The sequence below is a fragment of the Podospora bellae-mahoneyi genome, chromosome 3 (genome assembly GCF_035222275.1).
Source record: "Podospora bellae-mahoneyi strain CBS 112042 chromosome 3, whole genome shotgun sequence".
NCBI lineage: Eukaryota > Fungi > Ascomycota > Sordariomycetes > Sordariales > Podosporaceae > Podospora > Podospora bellae-mahoneyi.
Window position 1 is genome coordinate 2,674,428 of NC_085882.1, and position 17,088 is coordinate 2,691,515.

At 53.7% G+C, this 17,088-nt stretch overlaps 5 protein-coding genes across 5 annotated transcripts; 2 read left to right on the forward strand and 3 right to left on the reverse strand.

The window, feature by feature from the left end:
* Positions 1-71: 71 nt before the first annotated feature.
* Positions 72-1,580, forward strand: rhp57 (DNA repair protein rhp57; the record flags this gene model as incomplete). The annotated part of the gene is made up of 1 exon (XM_062877922.1): positions 72-1,580. The coding sequence occupies one exon, from the start codon at positions 72-74 to the stop codon at positions 1,578-1,580; it is 1,509 nt and encodes a 502-aa protein (XP_062733742.1).
* Positions 1,581-1,988: 408 nt separating this feature from the next.
* On the reverse strand, positions 1,989-2,368 carry QC761_307775 (uncharacterized protein; the record flags this gene model as incomplete). Its single annotated transcript, XM_062877923.1, has 2 exons — positions 1,989-2,285; positions 2,360-2,368. 2 exons carry the CDS (start codon positions 2,366-2,368, stop codon positions 1,989-1,991), a joined length of 306 nt encoding a protein of 101 aa, XP_062733743.1.
* A 363-nt stretch (positions 2,369-2,731) lies between these two features.
* Positions 2,732-3,865, reverse strand: QC761_307780 (uncharacterized protein; the record flags this gene model as incomplete). Its single annotated transcript, XM_062877924.1, has 1 exon — positions 2,732-3,865. The coding sequence occupies one exon, from the start codon at positions 3,863-3,865 to the stop codon at positions 2,732-2,734; it is 1,134 nt and encodes a 377-aa protein (XP_062733744.1).
* A 753-nt stretch (positions 3,866-4,618) lies between these two features.
* rpc2 (DNA-directed RNA polymerase III complex subunit Rpc2) lies at positions 4,619-8,101 on the reverse strand (the record flags this gene model as incomplete). Its single annotated transcript, XM_062877925.1, has 1 exon — positions 4,619-8,101. One exon carries the CDS (start codon positions 8,099-8,101, stop codon positions 4,619-4,621), a length of 3,483 nt encoding a protein of 1,160 aa, XP_062733745.1.
* Positions 8,102-11,167: 3,066 nt separating this feature from the next.
* Positions 11,168-16,261, forward strand: QC761_307810 (uncharacterized protein; the record flags this gene model as incomplete). Its single annotated transcript, XM_062877926.1, has 7 exons — positions 11,168-11,351; positions 11,776-12,093; positions 12,235-12,255; positions 12,433-12,896; positions 13,452-13,632; positions 14,020-14,917; positions 14,979-16,261. The coding sequence occupies exons 2-7, from the start codon at positions 11,851-11,853 to the stop codon at positions 16,259-16,261; spliced, it is 3,090 nt and encodes a 1,029-aa protein (XP_062733746.1). The 5' UTR covers positions 11,168-11,351; positions 11,776-11,850.
* Positions 16,262-17,088: the final 827 nt, after the last annotated feature.

The window sequence follows — 17,088 nt, forward strand, 5'->3', positions numbered from 1 at the left end:
CCTCCGTTGCCTGATTCTCTGATATTGATAGTATCGATATCAATTTATCAAAAGGTCCACATCTTCAAACCATGACAGACCTGCTGCGAGTCCTGCCAGAATTCCCAGTCAAACAGTTTGGCGGCCTCATCTCAGCCCTCGAGTCACGCGGGTACACCACCGCCGACCTCCTGACCCTAGATCCTGCTGAAATAGAAACCAGAACCAAGCTGCCAAATGTGAAGCGATTATGTGATGCCATCTTGAACGCCCTACACACCGATCTTGGTGTTGCAGATCCACCACCACTGCTACCGCCACCACCATCACAACAACAACAACAACAACAACACGACGATGTACAGTCCAACACTGAACCACCACCACATCATCACCATGAAACCAGTCACCTAAAGCACACGGCTGACACCCTCTCCTCCCAATGGATCACAATCAGCACCCTCGACCCCCACCTGGACCTCGCCCTCGGGGGCGGCATTCCCACCGGCCACATCACCGAAATCACGGGTGAATCCGCCGCCGGCAAAACCCAATTCCTCCTCACCCTCCTCCTTGCCGTGCAACTCCCCCCTCCCCACGGCCTCTCCCGGCCAGCTCTCTACATCAGCACCGAAGCCCCCCTCTCGACCCGCCGCCTCTCCCAAATGATCACCGAAAACCCATTGTTCTCCACCCTCCCACGGTCTGCCCGCCCAACCCTCGACAAAATAATCAGCACCACCACCCCCGACCTCGAATCCCAAGACCACATCCTCACCTACCAAGCCCCGGTGGAAATCGCCCGCCGCAACGTCGGCCTCTTGGTCATCGACTCAGTAGCAGCCAACTACCGCGCCGAATTTGAGCGTCCCACCGCCAACTCCAACCTCTCCTCCAACATGGGCGCGAGGACCAACGAGCTCATCAAGTTGGGAATGCACCTCAAGGATTTAGCAGAAAAGTACAACCTCGCGGTGGTGGTCTCCAACCAAGTAGCCGATCGTTTCTCAGGCACCGGCGGGCTCAAGACACCTGCTCCTGTCCCCCCCAAGACACCAGCTTCATCACTTAAGGCACCTTTCCCACATGTGTGGGGGAAACAATCACAAGAGTCACCGTTGGCATCAAGATCCCGACCGGCGGGGGCAATACCAATCCCACCGCCACCGCCACCGCCACAGCCGCAGTTAAACCCCGAGTTTCCCGATCCAGAAGTTGAGATTAACGCTCATCCTGCGTTATCGCTGGATCACCAGCAAAAGTGGTTTACCGGCTGGGGTGACAACCCATCGCTGGACTACCCGTTGAAGACGCCGAGTTTGGGGCTTGTCTGGTCGACGCAGATATCCGGGAGGATAGCGCTGTTCAGGAGGCCGGTTAATTATGGGTATGGTGATCATGTTGGGGCTGTGGAGGGGATGGGGGCGATGAAGGGGTGGAGGAGGTGGATGAAGGTTGTTTGGGGGGTTAATGCGCCGGCTTCTGATGCCAGTGGGAGGGGTGGCAAGAAGAAGGGAGGGGGGCCGGTGGAGTTTGAGGTTTGGAAGGGGGGTGTGAGGGTTGTTGACGCGGGGAGGATTAACGAAGCGAATATTGCATAATACTGCCCAAGGGCTTGGGGAAAGAGTATGGATAAATCTTTATTTGGATGGCACGTTGTGGACAAAAAGACTGGCACTATAAAACACTGAAACAGGCCTCAAAAGTAATCAATAGGCCTCTTGATTATCCTTTTAGACCTCTTGACTATCTTTTAAAAGCCGATTCTTCCTTTAAAAAGCATAGGTTAAGAATAACTACACATTGTACCGGACTCGCAATATCAGTTATTTTTTACCCACCAAGTGGATGGATACATATTGCCAGGCGAAGGTTGGGAAAGAAGACATCACTGCCAGGCCAAACTTTGAGAAGAGTAATCAGAGATAATTCATTTTTATATATTTTTGATTCTTAATATTCGATGATAAGATGCTGCATGGGTTGTTTTGGTGTTTTATTTTCATTTTTTATCCAACCGAATCCGACTCACCGTAATCCTCATAATCATCATCATAGTACTCCTCAGACTCCTCATAGTACTCCACATCGTCCTCTTGCCACTCCTCATCGCCATCTTCGTCCTCATCCTCATCCCCCTCACCATCGTCACTCTCCTCACCATCGTCACTCTCCTCACCGCTCCCCTCATCCTCCACCTCTAGCCAGACCTCCCCATCCCGAGTCAACTTCATCTTCTCAAACTTCATACGCAATCCCCCCTCACCCTCAACAATCTCCACATCCTCACCCTTGTCCTTCCCAGTCTATGCCGTCCCATGAATCTCCCCGGCATACTTCTCCGCAACAGCATCATGTCCCTCTCCCCCATCAACCGCACACAAGGCATCATTAAACGCCATCGCCTCCCTCTTTCTCTCGTTGTTGTAGAAATCACCATATTGCTGTCCCCCGTTCCCTCTGTCTTGGCTTCAGAGGGAGCTGTCGTCTCTTTGGTCGGCGGTTTGACCTCTCATGACTCCAGCTTGAGGGTAAAGGTCACGTCCTTGTTCTTGTTGGAGTCCTCCTTGTTCCATTTGTTGTTGCAGGGTCGGCCATACACACTATAGTGATGAGATTGAGGATGAGTTGCCATGGGGGAAGAGTGGCCACCAGGAGGAACGCTACCCGCAGCAGCTGTTGTAGAATGGCCACTGCTGTATGAGTTACCGAAATAAAATGGGGCCGAATCCTTCACATTGGACGAGGTGTCCTATTGAGAATCGGAAGGAACACCGTAAGTGCGGTAGGTTGGCCGCGGGGCGTCATAGGCGCTGGCATTGTATATCTGCCGGGTCAGGCTCGAAGAGAGATAGGGGAGCAAGTTGGGTGGTGAGGGATAACGGGGATAGCCATATCCAGAACTGCTCGCTAGTCCTCTCGACGCCGGAGAAGAAGCCTGAAGGTAAGGGCGTCGCGGGTTGTACTCTCCCAGGCCATCCGCCCCCGAATTCCCAGCCGCCCCAAGCTTGCCAAGTCCCTTGTCAATCTTGGGGCCGGCCGTGAGAGCAGCCGTCTCCTCCCGGAGGGAATCCGGAAAGGCCTTCACGCTCTTCTTCTCACTCTCTTCCCCCTCTGCCTCCTCTTTCTCCATCCAATCAACCCGGCTCTCGAACACACAGGCCCTCGGTTCAGATGCGTTCTTCTCCCACTCCCTCTCCATCCAATCAGCCCGCCACTCCAACGCACAAACCCTCCCTTCGTATCTTTCCTCCTCCCACTGATCCTCCCACTCCTCCTCCCACTCCTCCACCTTCACCACCCTCTCCTCCACAACCGCCTTAAACTCCTCAAACTCCCCCTTCAACTTCTCACACACACAATCCCTACTCTTCCACCCCTCCAACACCCCCACCCTCTCCTTCATCATCCTCTCCCTTTCTTCCAACTCCCTCACCCTCTCCTTCAACTTCCTCACCCGTCCCTTCGTCTTCTTGTTCTTTTCCTCCTGCTTCTCCAGAAGCGCCATAACATACACCGCAGCATTACGATTCTCCTCCTCCTTCTCCTCCCCAGCCTTCCTCAGCATCCGCACCTCCTCACCCAACTCCTTGCACATCAGCCGGGTGCGATTAACACTGTCAAAAAGTTGACGGAGAAAAGTCATGAACTTGACGTCCTCAGTCTTTGCCTTGCTCGCCATCTCCTCCAGCTTGGCGACCCGATCGTTGAGTTCGGCTTGGGTTCTGTGGATGGGGGAGAAGGCGTAGAGACCTGAGGAGGGAGACGAGGAAGAGGACATGCTGTCGTTGTCGTCGTTGTCGTTGTCGTTGTCGTTATCGTTGTCGTTGTCGTTGTCGTTGTCGTTGTTGCTGTTGCTGTTGTTATCTTGAAAAGGTGAAGACATCTATCTGTAAGTCGGAATGGGGAGTTAGGTTAGCAGGTGTATTTGGATGTTGAGTTATCGTGGTGTTAAGAAGAGGGGTTGTGTTGAAGGTGGTAGAGCGGAAGGGATACTTGTGATATGGGGGAAAGAAGATGATGTGTGTGATGATGGAAGCCAGGTGATGAAGGCAGTGTGTCGATGAAAACAAGCCTTCGTTGATGGCCGTACCTTGTCGACAAGTGAGTCAATTGACCTTGACAATATCCCAGAAAGAAAAGTGATCCTTCTAGGAATCCCGAGACACCTATAACTCTGGAAAAGAAAAGGAAAAAGAGAGAGAAATGCGGGAGGGTGCAAAGGGTTTAAGTAAACCGCCCAAACAGAGCTATATCAGTAAAGTCCACCCCGAGATCACGCCGACCTCATTATCACGACCACCCAAACTCTAATGATCACGCCCTCGGAGCAAGCAAGTGGGACATCAGAAGCCACATCAACTCAGAACCAAGAAAAACCCATAATGACTCAATTCCCAAATCTATTCACAACACCAATGCTAAACAAATATCATTTTACCTCTGCCCGAGTGCCCAGCTACCGTTCCCCAAGACTAGATATACACAATACGATATCTGACCCAAGCATCAAAAACGCCATAGCCCCCACCCACCCATTAGAAGCCCTAAACGCCACATATACATGCAAGTGTTTTTCTCCATCTCCTAATTATGAGAGATAGCTCCACTGTGGCCACCAGTGACCTCGCCGTGTGCCTCACCGAGGATGGGGAAACTGGTCCTCCAACTGCATCCTGACCCCCACATTCATAGAAATCAGCTCCTGCAGCAGCAGCTTGGCAGCGTACGGCATGTTCATCTTGGTGACATTGCTCGTCGTCTTGCAAGTCTGGCAGTACCCCTTGTAGCCCATCAGACCGCACCGCTCGCAGACGTCCACCTTGGTAACGTCAGAGCTGTACATCAACCGTTCTAGCAACAGCTGCGAGGCGCCGTAGGCAATCAGGCAATCACGCTCCATTTCTCCCAAACGCAGACCACCGTCACGCGAACGACCCTCGGTGGGCTGACGTGTGAGGACCGCGCGCGGGCCGCGAGAGCGAGAGTGCATCTTGTCTGCCACCATGTGCTTGAGGCGCTGGTAAAAGATGGGCCCGTTGAAAAGATAGGCCTCGTGGGGCTCGCCCGTGATGCCGGATGTGAAGTAATCCTTGCCCTCCCACGAGAAGCCGTGCTCGATCAATACCTTGCCCATCTCTTCCACCGGATGAGACCGGAAGGCATCACCAAAGCCGTACTCCCGCCTTCCTGCCACGACGGACGCCTTGCCGGTCAAGCACTCAAACAACTTGCCGACAGTCATACGCGATGGGAAGCCGTGGGGGTTCATGATGATATCGGGCGTCAGACCCTTGTCGGAGAAGGGCAGGTCCTCTTGGTCCACAATGATACCAACAACACCCTTCTGGCCGTGACGAGACGAAAACTTGTCACCAAGCTCCGGTCGGCGTGTCTGTCTGGTCCGGACCTTCAGCAGCGGCGTGCCGCTCTCCTTGGTGGTGATGACTACCTTGTCGACAATGGCTGGATCCTTGATCTTGTAGCTGATGGGACACGGACGGAACTCGGTGATTTTCCGATCCTCACCAATGTTTGTTGACGTCTGGTCGACCGGGGTCTCTTTCATGATCATGATATCGCCGTCTTTCATTTTCATTCCAGGAGTAGCGAGACCATCATTGTCAAGCACCGCATGTCGATCCTTGGCCTTGCCGTCTTCATCGCGTTGCACGCCACCAAGTCGGTCCTTGTTTCGGTTGGGGTACTGTAGGAGCTCGGTCGTGTACTTCTTGAACACCTGGCAGCGACCGAATCCTCGATCGCAGGATGCCTTGTTGAGCACAAGGGCGTCTTCAATATCGTACCCCGAGTACGACATGACGACAACCGTGGCGTTTTGGCCAGCAGGGAGCTTGTCGTAATGGATAAGTTGAATGGTCTTGGTGATGACCATGGGTCGTTGAGGATACACGAGCGTGTAGTGAAGAGTATCGATGCGGTTTTGCTGGTTGTATGCGATGAAGCCTATCGCTTGCTTGCCCATGGCGCATTGGTAGGTGTTACGGGGCGACTGGTTGTGGTGAGGGAACGGAATGAGGCCCGCAACTGCGCCCAGGATGGTGAATGGCTCGATTTCCAGATGAGTTGTCTGGTTGTTGATGTCCGACTCGTGGACGGCAATCAGCGCGTCGTTTTCCTCGTTCACATCCAGATATTCCAGCACACCCTTCTTCAAAAAGTCCTCAAATGTGGCCTTCTTGTGCCGGAGAAGATCTAGATGTGCTGCCTCCAGCATGGACTTTCCGTTCTCGACAATGATGTATGGCCGACAGATGCGCCCTTCATCGGTGGCGATGTGGATCGAGGCTGTGGCATGACTGGTGTGAATCCCAATAAAGGCCGACAGCACGCCGCGGCGACGGAACTGCTTGAACCTCTTGGTGAAGGCCGCCGCGTCAAGGGTCAGAGCATACGGCGTGCCGTTTACGTGAATGATGAAGGCGTTTTCTTCATGCATCTCTGTGCCGCTGCACTCCTCGATAAGCCGGATGCCCTCGATCAATGTCGAGACGCACTTCTTGACCTTTTCTTCTCCTGCCTCGGTGGTGATATGTGTCATGAGCGCCAAGTTCTTGACCAAACCACAGGCCTCGCCTTCAGGTGTGTCGGATGTGCACAACATACCCCACTGCGAGGGCTGGAGGGCTCTGGGACCCGATACCTTTCGTGTCTTTTCGAACTGACTGCTGATTCTCGTCATCATGCCGAGGGCAGCAATATAGCTCAGACGACTGAGAACGTGTGTGACACCGGCCCGATTCATACCGAAACGCTTGACTGTCCAATTCCCGCTCTGAATGGCCCGGTTCAGCCCTTGGGTGATCATTGTACCATAAGAGCCGATGGGACCAATGGGGTCATAAGCTGACGTGCGGTTGGGTCTCTTGAAAAAGTGCTCCATGTTCGCCTTGAGTTGCCCAATAAAACCTTTGAGCAGATCCTCGAAGAGCAAAGACAGCAGCTGGCCGGCCAACTCCAAACGCTTGTTGCCGACGAAATCACGGTCGTCGACCAGCTCGGGATTGTGAACGGCCATCAGGATGCGCCGCACCATCATGGCGATGTAGATGGTCTTGGGATAAAAGTCCAGGTCCTTGACGGTGACATGGGCTACAATCAGGTTGGAGAGAGCATCCAAGCCTTCCTCGATGGGGTTGCGCCGTGGTCCAGCAGAGAACTTGGGGCTTGGCTTTTTCGGGCCGCCCATCTTGACTCTGGCACCCACATATTCCAGCGCCTGTTGCTGCGTGTAGACACCAGCCTTTGCTGCGTCCTCAAAGTTGATGAGAAAGTCGTCTTGGTATCTGGAGTCTCCTCCCGCCACCAGCTCCATGATGTCGTAGTCAGACAGTCCCCCGAGGGCCTTGAGAACGATCACGATGGGAATCGCCTCCACGAGAATGTTGTGGGTGAGAAGGATGCGGTCCTTCTTGAGAACGACGTAGGTCTTGGACTTGCGTTCGTGGGTAGAACTTGTGACCGAGGCCTGCACGCCACCCTTGTCGTCCTTTTCCACAATCACACGGTTCTTGCTGAGCTGTTCCTGAATCAAAATGACCTTTTCTGTGCCGCCGACAATAAAGTAGCCACCCGGATCCAGAGGACACTCGTTGAGCTCCTCCATCCTCGCGTTATTAGCACCGTTGAGGTAGCACTTGGAGCTCTTGAGCATGACGGGGATGCGGCAGAGCTGGACATTTTTGCGGATATTTCTGACGCCGTTCTTGGGGTAGGCGATATCGACAACGACGGGGGCGGCATAGGTAGCATCGCGAAGACGGCACTCCATGGGCGACACGGTTGTCGAGCTCTGCCACTGGAGCTGCGAGTTTTCATTTCTCGTGGGCTTGCCGACGCGGATGTCGGTGAACTCGAGCCAGAAGCTGGGTTCCTGGTCGCATCGGATCACTCGGTTGGCCTCGACGATCTTCTTGATGTCCTCCTCGACAAAGTAGTTGTACGAGTCGATGTGCTGCTTTACCAGCCCCTTGACCTTGAGGAAGGCGGGCAGCAGCTGGTACTTGTCCTGCTTGGTGTTGATGGGATCCGTGAGCCGTTTGCCGTTGTAGAAGGGCTCCAGCAGAGCCTCGAAGCCATCGTCGACGGCTGCCGAAGGCATCTTGGTCGTGTCGTGCTGTTCAACCGTGACCGAGACGCTGAGCAGTGTGTGTGTAGTTAGTGGTGTAGTGAATGTCAAAGGGATCTGTTCGTGACTCGAATAAACTCTAGGTGATTTTGCCCCGCGGTGATAGGCGTCGGCCTTTTTCTTATCGCGATAAGGAATTGAAGAAGAGGCAGGGTTGGCGACGACAGGGAACCGCCAGGGGTGGGTGTGGCTTGGCACGTTTAAGGTTGCTCAGGGTTCATCCCACCATCCAAGAATGACAAGCTCTTGCTATCAACGCCATGGTTGGCGACACGGGGCTGTGGAAACCGGTTAGAGTTCCCCGACGTGTTTTCTCTTTTCCACAGCTCGTCCGCGCAAAGATGGATTGCATACCCGGCGCAGGCAGGTTGATGTGCTGGCGACAGAGCTGCATCTGGATTCCACTGGTGGATTCAGGGGCAATTGGGGGTCACAAGTCACCACGAGAATTGTAGTTGGCAAAGGCTTTTGTTATGGGCAGTCTTAACTTCCACTGATGATTATAGAAGTTCAAGAGCAGTCAGTCTAGATCGAATTCCACATTCGTCGAAAACTCACCGCCTTTTATTTCTATAGATCGGATAGAGTTCTTTCAAGGGTGGGGGTTGCCCTTGAGGCTGACGTAGGCCATCCGATCCTCCTCTTCAAGGTAAGGGGGTAGGTAGGTAGGGTGAGGTAAGCTGAAGGTGAGAGTCCAGGTGTAGGGTTAGAAAGACCCTTTCCAAGTGCCCGTTGCGGCGCGGGGAGTTGGTCGGACTGGTTGGAGTACAAGGTATTTTCGAGGTCCAAATGCCCCCGGAAGGGCATACCGAGACACCCAAACAGCACCTTTCCGATGCCACAAAGAGGTCTGTGTCTGTGATACCCTCCAACTTTTCTTCTTTTCCATCGAGGATTCCTCTGTCGGGCAGGTGTGGGGCATCGGTCAATGTCATTTCTCATTGGCCAAGCTGAGACACAATCGACGAGAACACTACCCACACCCAACAACATGGCAGCCAGCATCGCCGAGAAAAAGGGGGTTGGGCTGTGTTGTGTGTTGTTGCGAGATGTCGACATCGGACAGAGCCCATCTCCACCTTCGATTACTTGCTTCCATTGCTGCTGTTGCAACGGGATGCCGGCGCGAGGACACTTCGAAGAGGGGGTGAGCGAGAAGTGATCAATGCCTCCCCCTCCTTCCCCTTTTTGAACTGTCGAAGGAGCGGGGAATCAATCCCTTGAGGGGCGGTCCTAGCTCAAGCCGTCACCATCTCGAACCCCGCGGACGAAGGAAGGACTCGGGGCGAGGATGATGACAAGCAGCCGAGACTTGGGTTGTTGTGAGCAAACAATCAGATATCAGAAAAAGAAAGGACGGAAACTGATAGATATCCGATACTCCGTAGATGTTTGATAATGATCGGATTCCATCCCATGGCAGTGGTCTCGCTCACCGGGGGGGGGGACATCACCCGGCTAAATAACTTGCCCCCCGCGCCCGCTCGTTGATAGCGTACACAGTACACTACCACAAGCTACTGTGGATACTTGCACCGTTAATCACCACCTGGATTTTGGTTGAAGCTCGAAATATGCCGGCCTCTTCCCCAGACGGCCACCTCAGCCCAAAGACGGAAGCCGGCCTTTTGAGTAGCGGATGCAAGGCAATTGACTTTGGCACTTGTGTCAGTTGTCACTCAGCTCATGTATGTGAGCTGCAATAATCACCACCTAGAATGGTCTACTACTCGATTCATCGCCACCGGCATATCGCCCACACGCCACTTATCGATATTGCATCTCACACCACTGGTCCAAGATATGGTTGAGCCAGCGCAAAAAGCCAAGCATAGCTCCATATAAACCTCCCAGATCAAAGGGTTCCAACCAGTCTTGTCAACCGACAATAGCAGCGAAGTACACAAACAGGGGGGTGGTCGGCACGAAGCTGGGGAAACAAAAATACTTTGATACCTTCTCGTTGAGGCAGTGTTGGCTGAGAAAGTGACTGCAGGCCCGTATATCGGCAACCCGTTTTCCCATCACACCTTTCTTGCTCTTTCTGCCGCCCGTTTCCCCTCCCCCCCCAGAGAAATGCTCACGTTGTACACCGCTTGTTTCCCTGATCGCCTGTTCTCGGCCGTGGTGTAGTGTAGGTAGTAGGTAGGAGGCGAAAAACTTACCACGACAGAAAAAGCTGAACGGCCTTTTCTCTTTCTATCCTATGCTCTTTTGAGAACGGGACAAGACACATGAAATAAGGGGGGGATGCCCCAATGAGGTGCCATCGCTTTTGGGGATTGACACACTCCCACCTCGCCTCCCGTGAGCAGCGCCAGTCCAGCATCCCCGGACCATGCATGTAGGGAAGGGAGCTCCATGTACTGTACATGCCTAGCGTGCGTGACTGTCTCCTCTTAACATACCGTAACCACCATTGTCTCTCGAGACATGGTACATACAAGTTGACAGTTTGATCCCCAATAAAAGTAAGTAGGTACTAAAGTACTAGGAAGGGAGCTTCGGGCAGCAAAAAGTGATTGCTCCAAAGCTAGGATGGAAGGGTAAGGTACAAAAGTACATACAAACTGCTACTCGGGACACTATCACAGAGCCATGAAGGTTGCCAGCTTTCTCTCTGGCACTACGGTCCGCTGCGAGCGTTTCAACTTGTTGCTCCTCCCCATCTCTGCCCGCCCGGCCTCTTCCCTTTTTTTTTTTTTTTTTTTTTTTTTTTTTTTGTTTTTTTTTTTTTTTTTTTTTTTTTTTTTTTTTTTTTTTTTTTTTTTTTTTTTTTTTTTTTTTTTTGTTGTTTTGTTTTTGCACACGAGCCGCTCTTTGCGTGTGGTTCCAGGCTCGGGTTGTTTTCTAGTGTGGGATCCCCAAAGTGTTAGTGCAAACGTGCAGGTGGTGGGACCCACGGCAGCCCAATCGTCAGGGTGGGGATGTCTTAGCGTTCGAGGGGGACGAGCTTGGCTAACCAGGCCCTTTACTGGACAGCAACGCCTCTTTCCGCCCTGCCAGGGGTGACTGGCCTGTCTGCCACTGTCTGGTCATCCATCCCCATAAACCACAACCTCCTCCACCACCTCACCCCCAACGACGAAGCCGGCCCGTTTCCACACACTTTCCCTGAACACACATATCCACGCTCTTTTGTACTGTGCTTCAAGACCAGTCTTTTTTTTGCTGCTGCTCCTTGGCTATTCCTATCGCGTGCCAACAGATTCTCTAAAACCAGGTCAGTAACTCTGTCCCAGAGTGCGTGCGCGCGCATTGTCCCCTCCACCGTCCGTCTGCCGCCCATCGCGGAACAGCACAGCCGGCCGGGCGCCGCCGAGGGAGGGGAGGGGAGGGAAGCAACCATCAAGCGGGGAGAGTGAAGAGGGCTTGAGGCAACCGCGAGAACTGCAAGCCGACGTATTCTGCGTCTATCTCACATCTTGCCGCTCAACAATTCAGCCCTTGGAAAGCTTCCTTCAAATCGGTGAACTTTGATGCCGTCCTCAGCCGAAGCCTCGTCCCAACAGCCACCGCCTCTCTGCTCTTCCAGGCTGCTTGTGAATGCGCGCGCATATCCACTTACTACTTGCCCCATACAGCCCCAAGTGCTCATGCCCCCCCGCATCATGACAAGCCGCTGACCATGCCTCCTCGTCATATAGACTTATAGAGCAAGATTCCACCGTGGAACCCGCCTAGCCGTGTATGAAAATTGGTGTGGTTGTTGTTGTTGTTGTATGTACCATAGGGCGGACGAGATGGACGACTATTTCCGGATCCAGCAGAGTCCCCGGGGTGATTCGCAAGTGAACGCGACATTGGGCCTTATATCGCCTTCTCGAAATCCTCTTCTTCCTCGCCGGTTTACTGCCGATTCCGGACGTGTACCAACATTGTCCACTATCAATACCATTCAACCGCCGCAAACACAGCAGCAACATCAGCGGGTACCTGAGCCGCAGGACTTTGCTTCCACTGCGGTACGTGTACCCCTCAATTCCTTGGTTGGTTGCTTGAGAAGAAAGGGGTGGCGTTTGAGTTGATTACGCGCCCCCTAAGTGGATTTGGAGGGTTATCTGATTGAGTAGACCTTGAGCCGTGGCTGACGGTTTTAAAAACAGGCTATGCACAAAGTTCAACTGGTATGTTGAAAAAACAACAGAGTTTCCTGCTTTGGAAAAACATAAAGAGGGCAACCTGCGGACCTGTCAGCCGTGGCAACTTCATTGCTCCGACTTCCTCGCCTCACCTATCTTTCGTCGTGGGTGGTGCCGTTCTGGTGAGACAGTATGGCTGACTTTTATCTTCTTCTTCAACAGCTAGAGAAAAAGCGCCAGGACTACGAGCGCCTACGAGAGCAGCGTAGGCGCTTCGAGGCAGAAATGCAGAAGCTGGACGCTCAGACAAGGCTAGAGGCACAGGAGCTTCAGCAGATGACTGAGGATATCGCCAAGAGACTGGGGGCCGGCCATCAGTCAGAGCCGACGACGCCTCCCGAGTACCGCGAGGTGAATACATCCTTGTCAACCATCTGGTCGACATCGCGGCCAAACCGGTACTCGACCTCGAGCCTTACATCACCCCCGGGCCTCTACAACCGACCTAACAGATCTGGTTCGCTGCTGACATCACCTCAATCCGGTGGTGGTGCTATCCCGGCCCGGTACGCCTTTGACGACCCCTTGTCCCACTCGGTGCCAGGATCCCGTCGCAACAGCGACGAGGATGACGAGAAGGAGGAGGCAGTTCGCCAGGATCCCACCAGTCACCGCTCCACCAATCAGTAAGTTCTTGTCTTGACTTTTCTTGCTGGCTGCTCTTCTGCCACTGCTTCTGAATTATCCCTGGGTGTCGGCTTTGGCTGTGTACTGCTGTTCGAAGTGTGAGAGGAGGGAGACACAGCTTGGAGGTCGGAGATGTGTACTGCAGCAACACTGAAGCTCGGTGTTCTCTGCTTGAACTGCTAGCTTGTCAGAGGTGAAGAAGCGCTCGGGCCAACTGTCGTTGCTCCTGCCGTGGTGAAACTGGTGTAGGGACCAGAGCCCCCCCCTTCTCGCCGCCCATTACCCGCCCTCTTGAGTGATCTCAGCAGCTGGTTGCAAACAAGCAGGGCCGTTGGTGGTTTTCTGGAATAATTCCGCTTCTTCCCACCCCCGCAACTCTCTCTTCCTCTTCGCAACACCTCACGTCGCCGACTGGTTGATATTCACATCATCCATATCAGTACCGCTTGTTACTTGTCTTTCACCACAATCCTTTTGTTGTTTCCGTGTTTTTGCGTTTGCAACATTGTTTTTGCTGTTCGCCGTGTCCCGTCGCTAACACGACTCACACTCAGCCTCAACCGGTATTCTATGCCGGTGACCAAGTCTCGAACCTATCTGGGTGATTTTGAGGACAGCAACAACACCACGGGTTTCCTCTTTGGAGACGAAGACTCCCATCTCGAGGATACCCGAACCACTCCTACAGCGGAGGCTTTCAACACGATCTATCGCTCGCAAGCCTATTCTCAACTGGTGAGTTACCTTGCCCCGACCTTCTTGCGTTCATCTGAATCGCCTCGACTTCTTCACCCATCACCCATCTCTCTTTTGTTGCGGAGAATTGGAAGGTCACAGGGCGAGAATGACGTTAGCCAGCTCGCTCTTGCCGTGAAGAACTGTCAGGGCTTGTGAGATGAAAATTCTTTCTTCTCGTTCATTTCCCGGCCTGAGGTTATTAGGCCGACCTTCTTGTTCTTCTCCTCGCCCCTCACCTCTTCCCCAATTCACTCTCAATTATTCACTCCCATTGAACAATACTTCCGCTCTCTTTCCCCACTCTCTCATCTTCATCGCGATTTCTTATAGCCACCTCGCGACTCCGAAAGGATCAACTGTTGCTAACCTTTTTTCACCCAACAGACCTCATCTGCTCTGGATTCTGAACCCACCTCAACCAGTACTTGGAGTAATCTTACCAAGCATCAACAGCGACAAAGCATGTCTACCATCGGTTCCAACGGTCTCAACGGTGCCGGCCCGGTCGGTTCCCCTCCTTCGGAGCCTGGTACCATTGGCAGCCGCCCGGCCAGCATCCGTCACTCAATGGATGGCATGAAGTTTATGTCCGAGAGCGTCACTACGCCCTTGGACACTCCTGCCTCTGTTGTTTCCCCTCCTGCCGCCCACGCCGTGGCCTCGCCCCCCAAGCTTCAGCAGTCGTACTCTGCCAACGACGTCCCGACCATCAAGACCAATGGCTCGACTCTGGGTGCCAATACCAATGTCCATGCTCAGCAGCATTTCCATAACCACAATGCCAGCTTGGGACGCTTCCCTGCCGGTGCCATGAATCGCCACAGCCAGAACATGCCTGGTGATGTCCGCGTGGCCAACGGTCACGACATTGCTGCTGGTTATCCCTCTATCTCGTCGACCCTGTCGACCCTGCATGCCCAAGCTACCCCTTTCCAGGCTCCGAACCAGCAGCCCCAGGTCGCGGTCATGCCGGCCCCTCCTTCGCTGGGCGGAGTCCAGTATAGTCCTTACTATGCTGCCGCTGTGCCTGGTAGCGTGCCGTACAACGGGGGGCAGACATTCAATCCCTATGGCATGCTCGTGCCGAGCTTCAGCAACCTCAGCATTGGCAGTGCCGCGCCACAGCCTTCTCAGGCCACGCAGCCTCAGGCTCATATCCCGACGCAGAGCTTCACTGGCTACGGTCCTCAGTACGGCCAGCCTGCTCCTTCTGCCCCTCGGCAACCTCTCCACGACAGCCAAGCCCGCGTGATTGCGAATCGTCGCCAGCAGGACAGTGAGGGTAAGTAACTTTGTTTCTGTTGTGATTTGCAGTCTTGCCGAGTTGGCTAACAATGTCGAAGCGATGTCACGCTACCAGAACATGACGTTGGAGAAGGCTGAGGGCAACATCAACAACCTGGCCAGAGATCAGCACGGCTGCAGGTTCCTGCAGAAGCAGCTCGAGAACCGTATTCCTCACGAGGTCCACGCCATCTACCGGGAGGTCTTGCCTCACGTTCACGAACTCATGATCGATCCCTTTGGCAACTACCTCTGCCAGAAGCTCCTCGAGTACTGTACAGACGACGAACGCACCGAGCTGATCAAGAACTCAGCCAAAGATATGGTGCCGATCGCGTTGAACCAACACGGTACTCGCGCCCTTCAAAAGATGATCGAACATGTGTCCAACGAGGTTCAGATTCAAATGATCACCGACGCCCTGAAGATGCAGGTCGTCACGCTGATCCAAGATCTGAATGGCAACCACGTGATTCAGAAGTGCCTCAACAAGCTCAGCCCCGAGCAGTCTCACTTCATCTTCAACGCTGTCGGGGAGAATTGCATCGACGTGGGCACTCACCGTCACGGTTGCTGCGTCCTCCAGCGGTGCATTGATCATGCCAACGGCCAACAGAAGGCCTGGCTCATCCAATGCATCACCAACAATGCGTACCGCCTGGTCCAGGACCCCTTTGGCAACTACGTGATTCAATACATCATCGACCTGAACGAGCCTAGCTTCACCGAGCCCCTCGTCGCCCAGTTCCGCACCCACATTCTGACGCTTTCCAAGCTCAAGTTCAGCTCCAATGTGGTGGAGAAGTGCCTTCGCTGCTCCTCGGAACAGTCTAAGAACATGATCGTCTCGGAGCTTCTGGATGCCGGAAGCGAGATTGAGCGCTGCCTCCGCGACTCATATGCCAACTATGTCTACCAGACGGCCCTTGACCACGGCACCAACGACATGAAGCAGCGCCTCGTCGACTTGATCCGCCCTCATCTTGCCTCGATTCGCAACACACCCTATGGTCGCCGCATCTCGGCCAAGATCTCGGCCTTTGACGCCAGCGGGATCAATGCCAATACCCCCAATCAGCCGCCTGTCCCTGCTGACCACACGGGTGGCCAGGTGTCTATTCGTCCTGCCCACCAGCGCGGCATGTCCAATAGCACCAACAGCACGACGAGCACGTTCCACGGATATGCTCCGAATGGTGTCAACGGCGCCAACGGCAACGTCAACCACGCCGCTGCCATCACGTACCCAGGGGGCCCGAGCCAGGCCCCGCCGCAGCCGCCCCGCGGTCAGCAGCACCCGCACCAGTTCCCTTCCGGACAGGCGGACAACAACTGGCTCTAAATCATCAGCACTGGGGTGTGTTTGGGATCATGGATGGGCGATGGGTGTTTCTTATGGAGTTTGGTCTCTTACTTTTCTCTGCTACACTAGTCACGACAGCATGATGAGTGCTATGACCGTCACGACTCCTTTCCCTTTTGCACTTGTTGTTTCACTAACAACGACTGACACGGCACTCCCTCTTCAGCGGGCCCTCTTTGAAGCTCTGCTGTGTTGTACACTATCTGCGCGACAGGGAGGATATCAGCGGAGGTGCGGTGGTTTTAGAAGGCTTTATTTACAGTCTCTTTTTCATTTCTTATGAGGTATTGGTCTCTTTTCTTCTTTTTTTTTCTCGGTTCTCTGGCCTCGCCAGCCAGCCGTTGCTATTCGATCCGTCACCTTTCGCCTACTCTCGGGTGGTTGGCGCTCACGAGCCAAGTCGATTCCGCGACAAACAGCTCTCATCGACCATCTATACGCTTTCAAGATTCAGTCCTTTGCACCATCTTGCGTATACTGGGGCTCCAGAAGCAGGGAGTCTGGATATCACTTGGGGTTATCTGGGTATCTCTGTGGATATTCGGCCTTGGGAGTTCTGGCGGCGGCCACAGCTTTTGTTTGCTACGATTTACGGGGGGGGGGAATTGATGTTGCTTCAGAAAGGCGAAAGGGAAATGGGTTTTTTTGTTTGTTGTATTTTAGGTAGTGTAAACTTTTTTCTTTTCTTTTCTTTCTTCGGCTCTTTGATTCGCTTAAGAGGGTCTGATCTGCCGACATTACTCCGGATCCTTCCGCAAGGCTCTGGTCTCCTTTATTTGGGGGCACACTGTTTGAGGAGGGAGGAG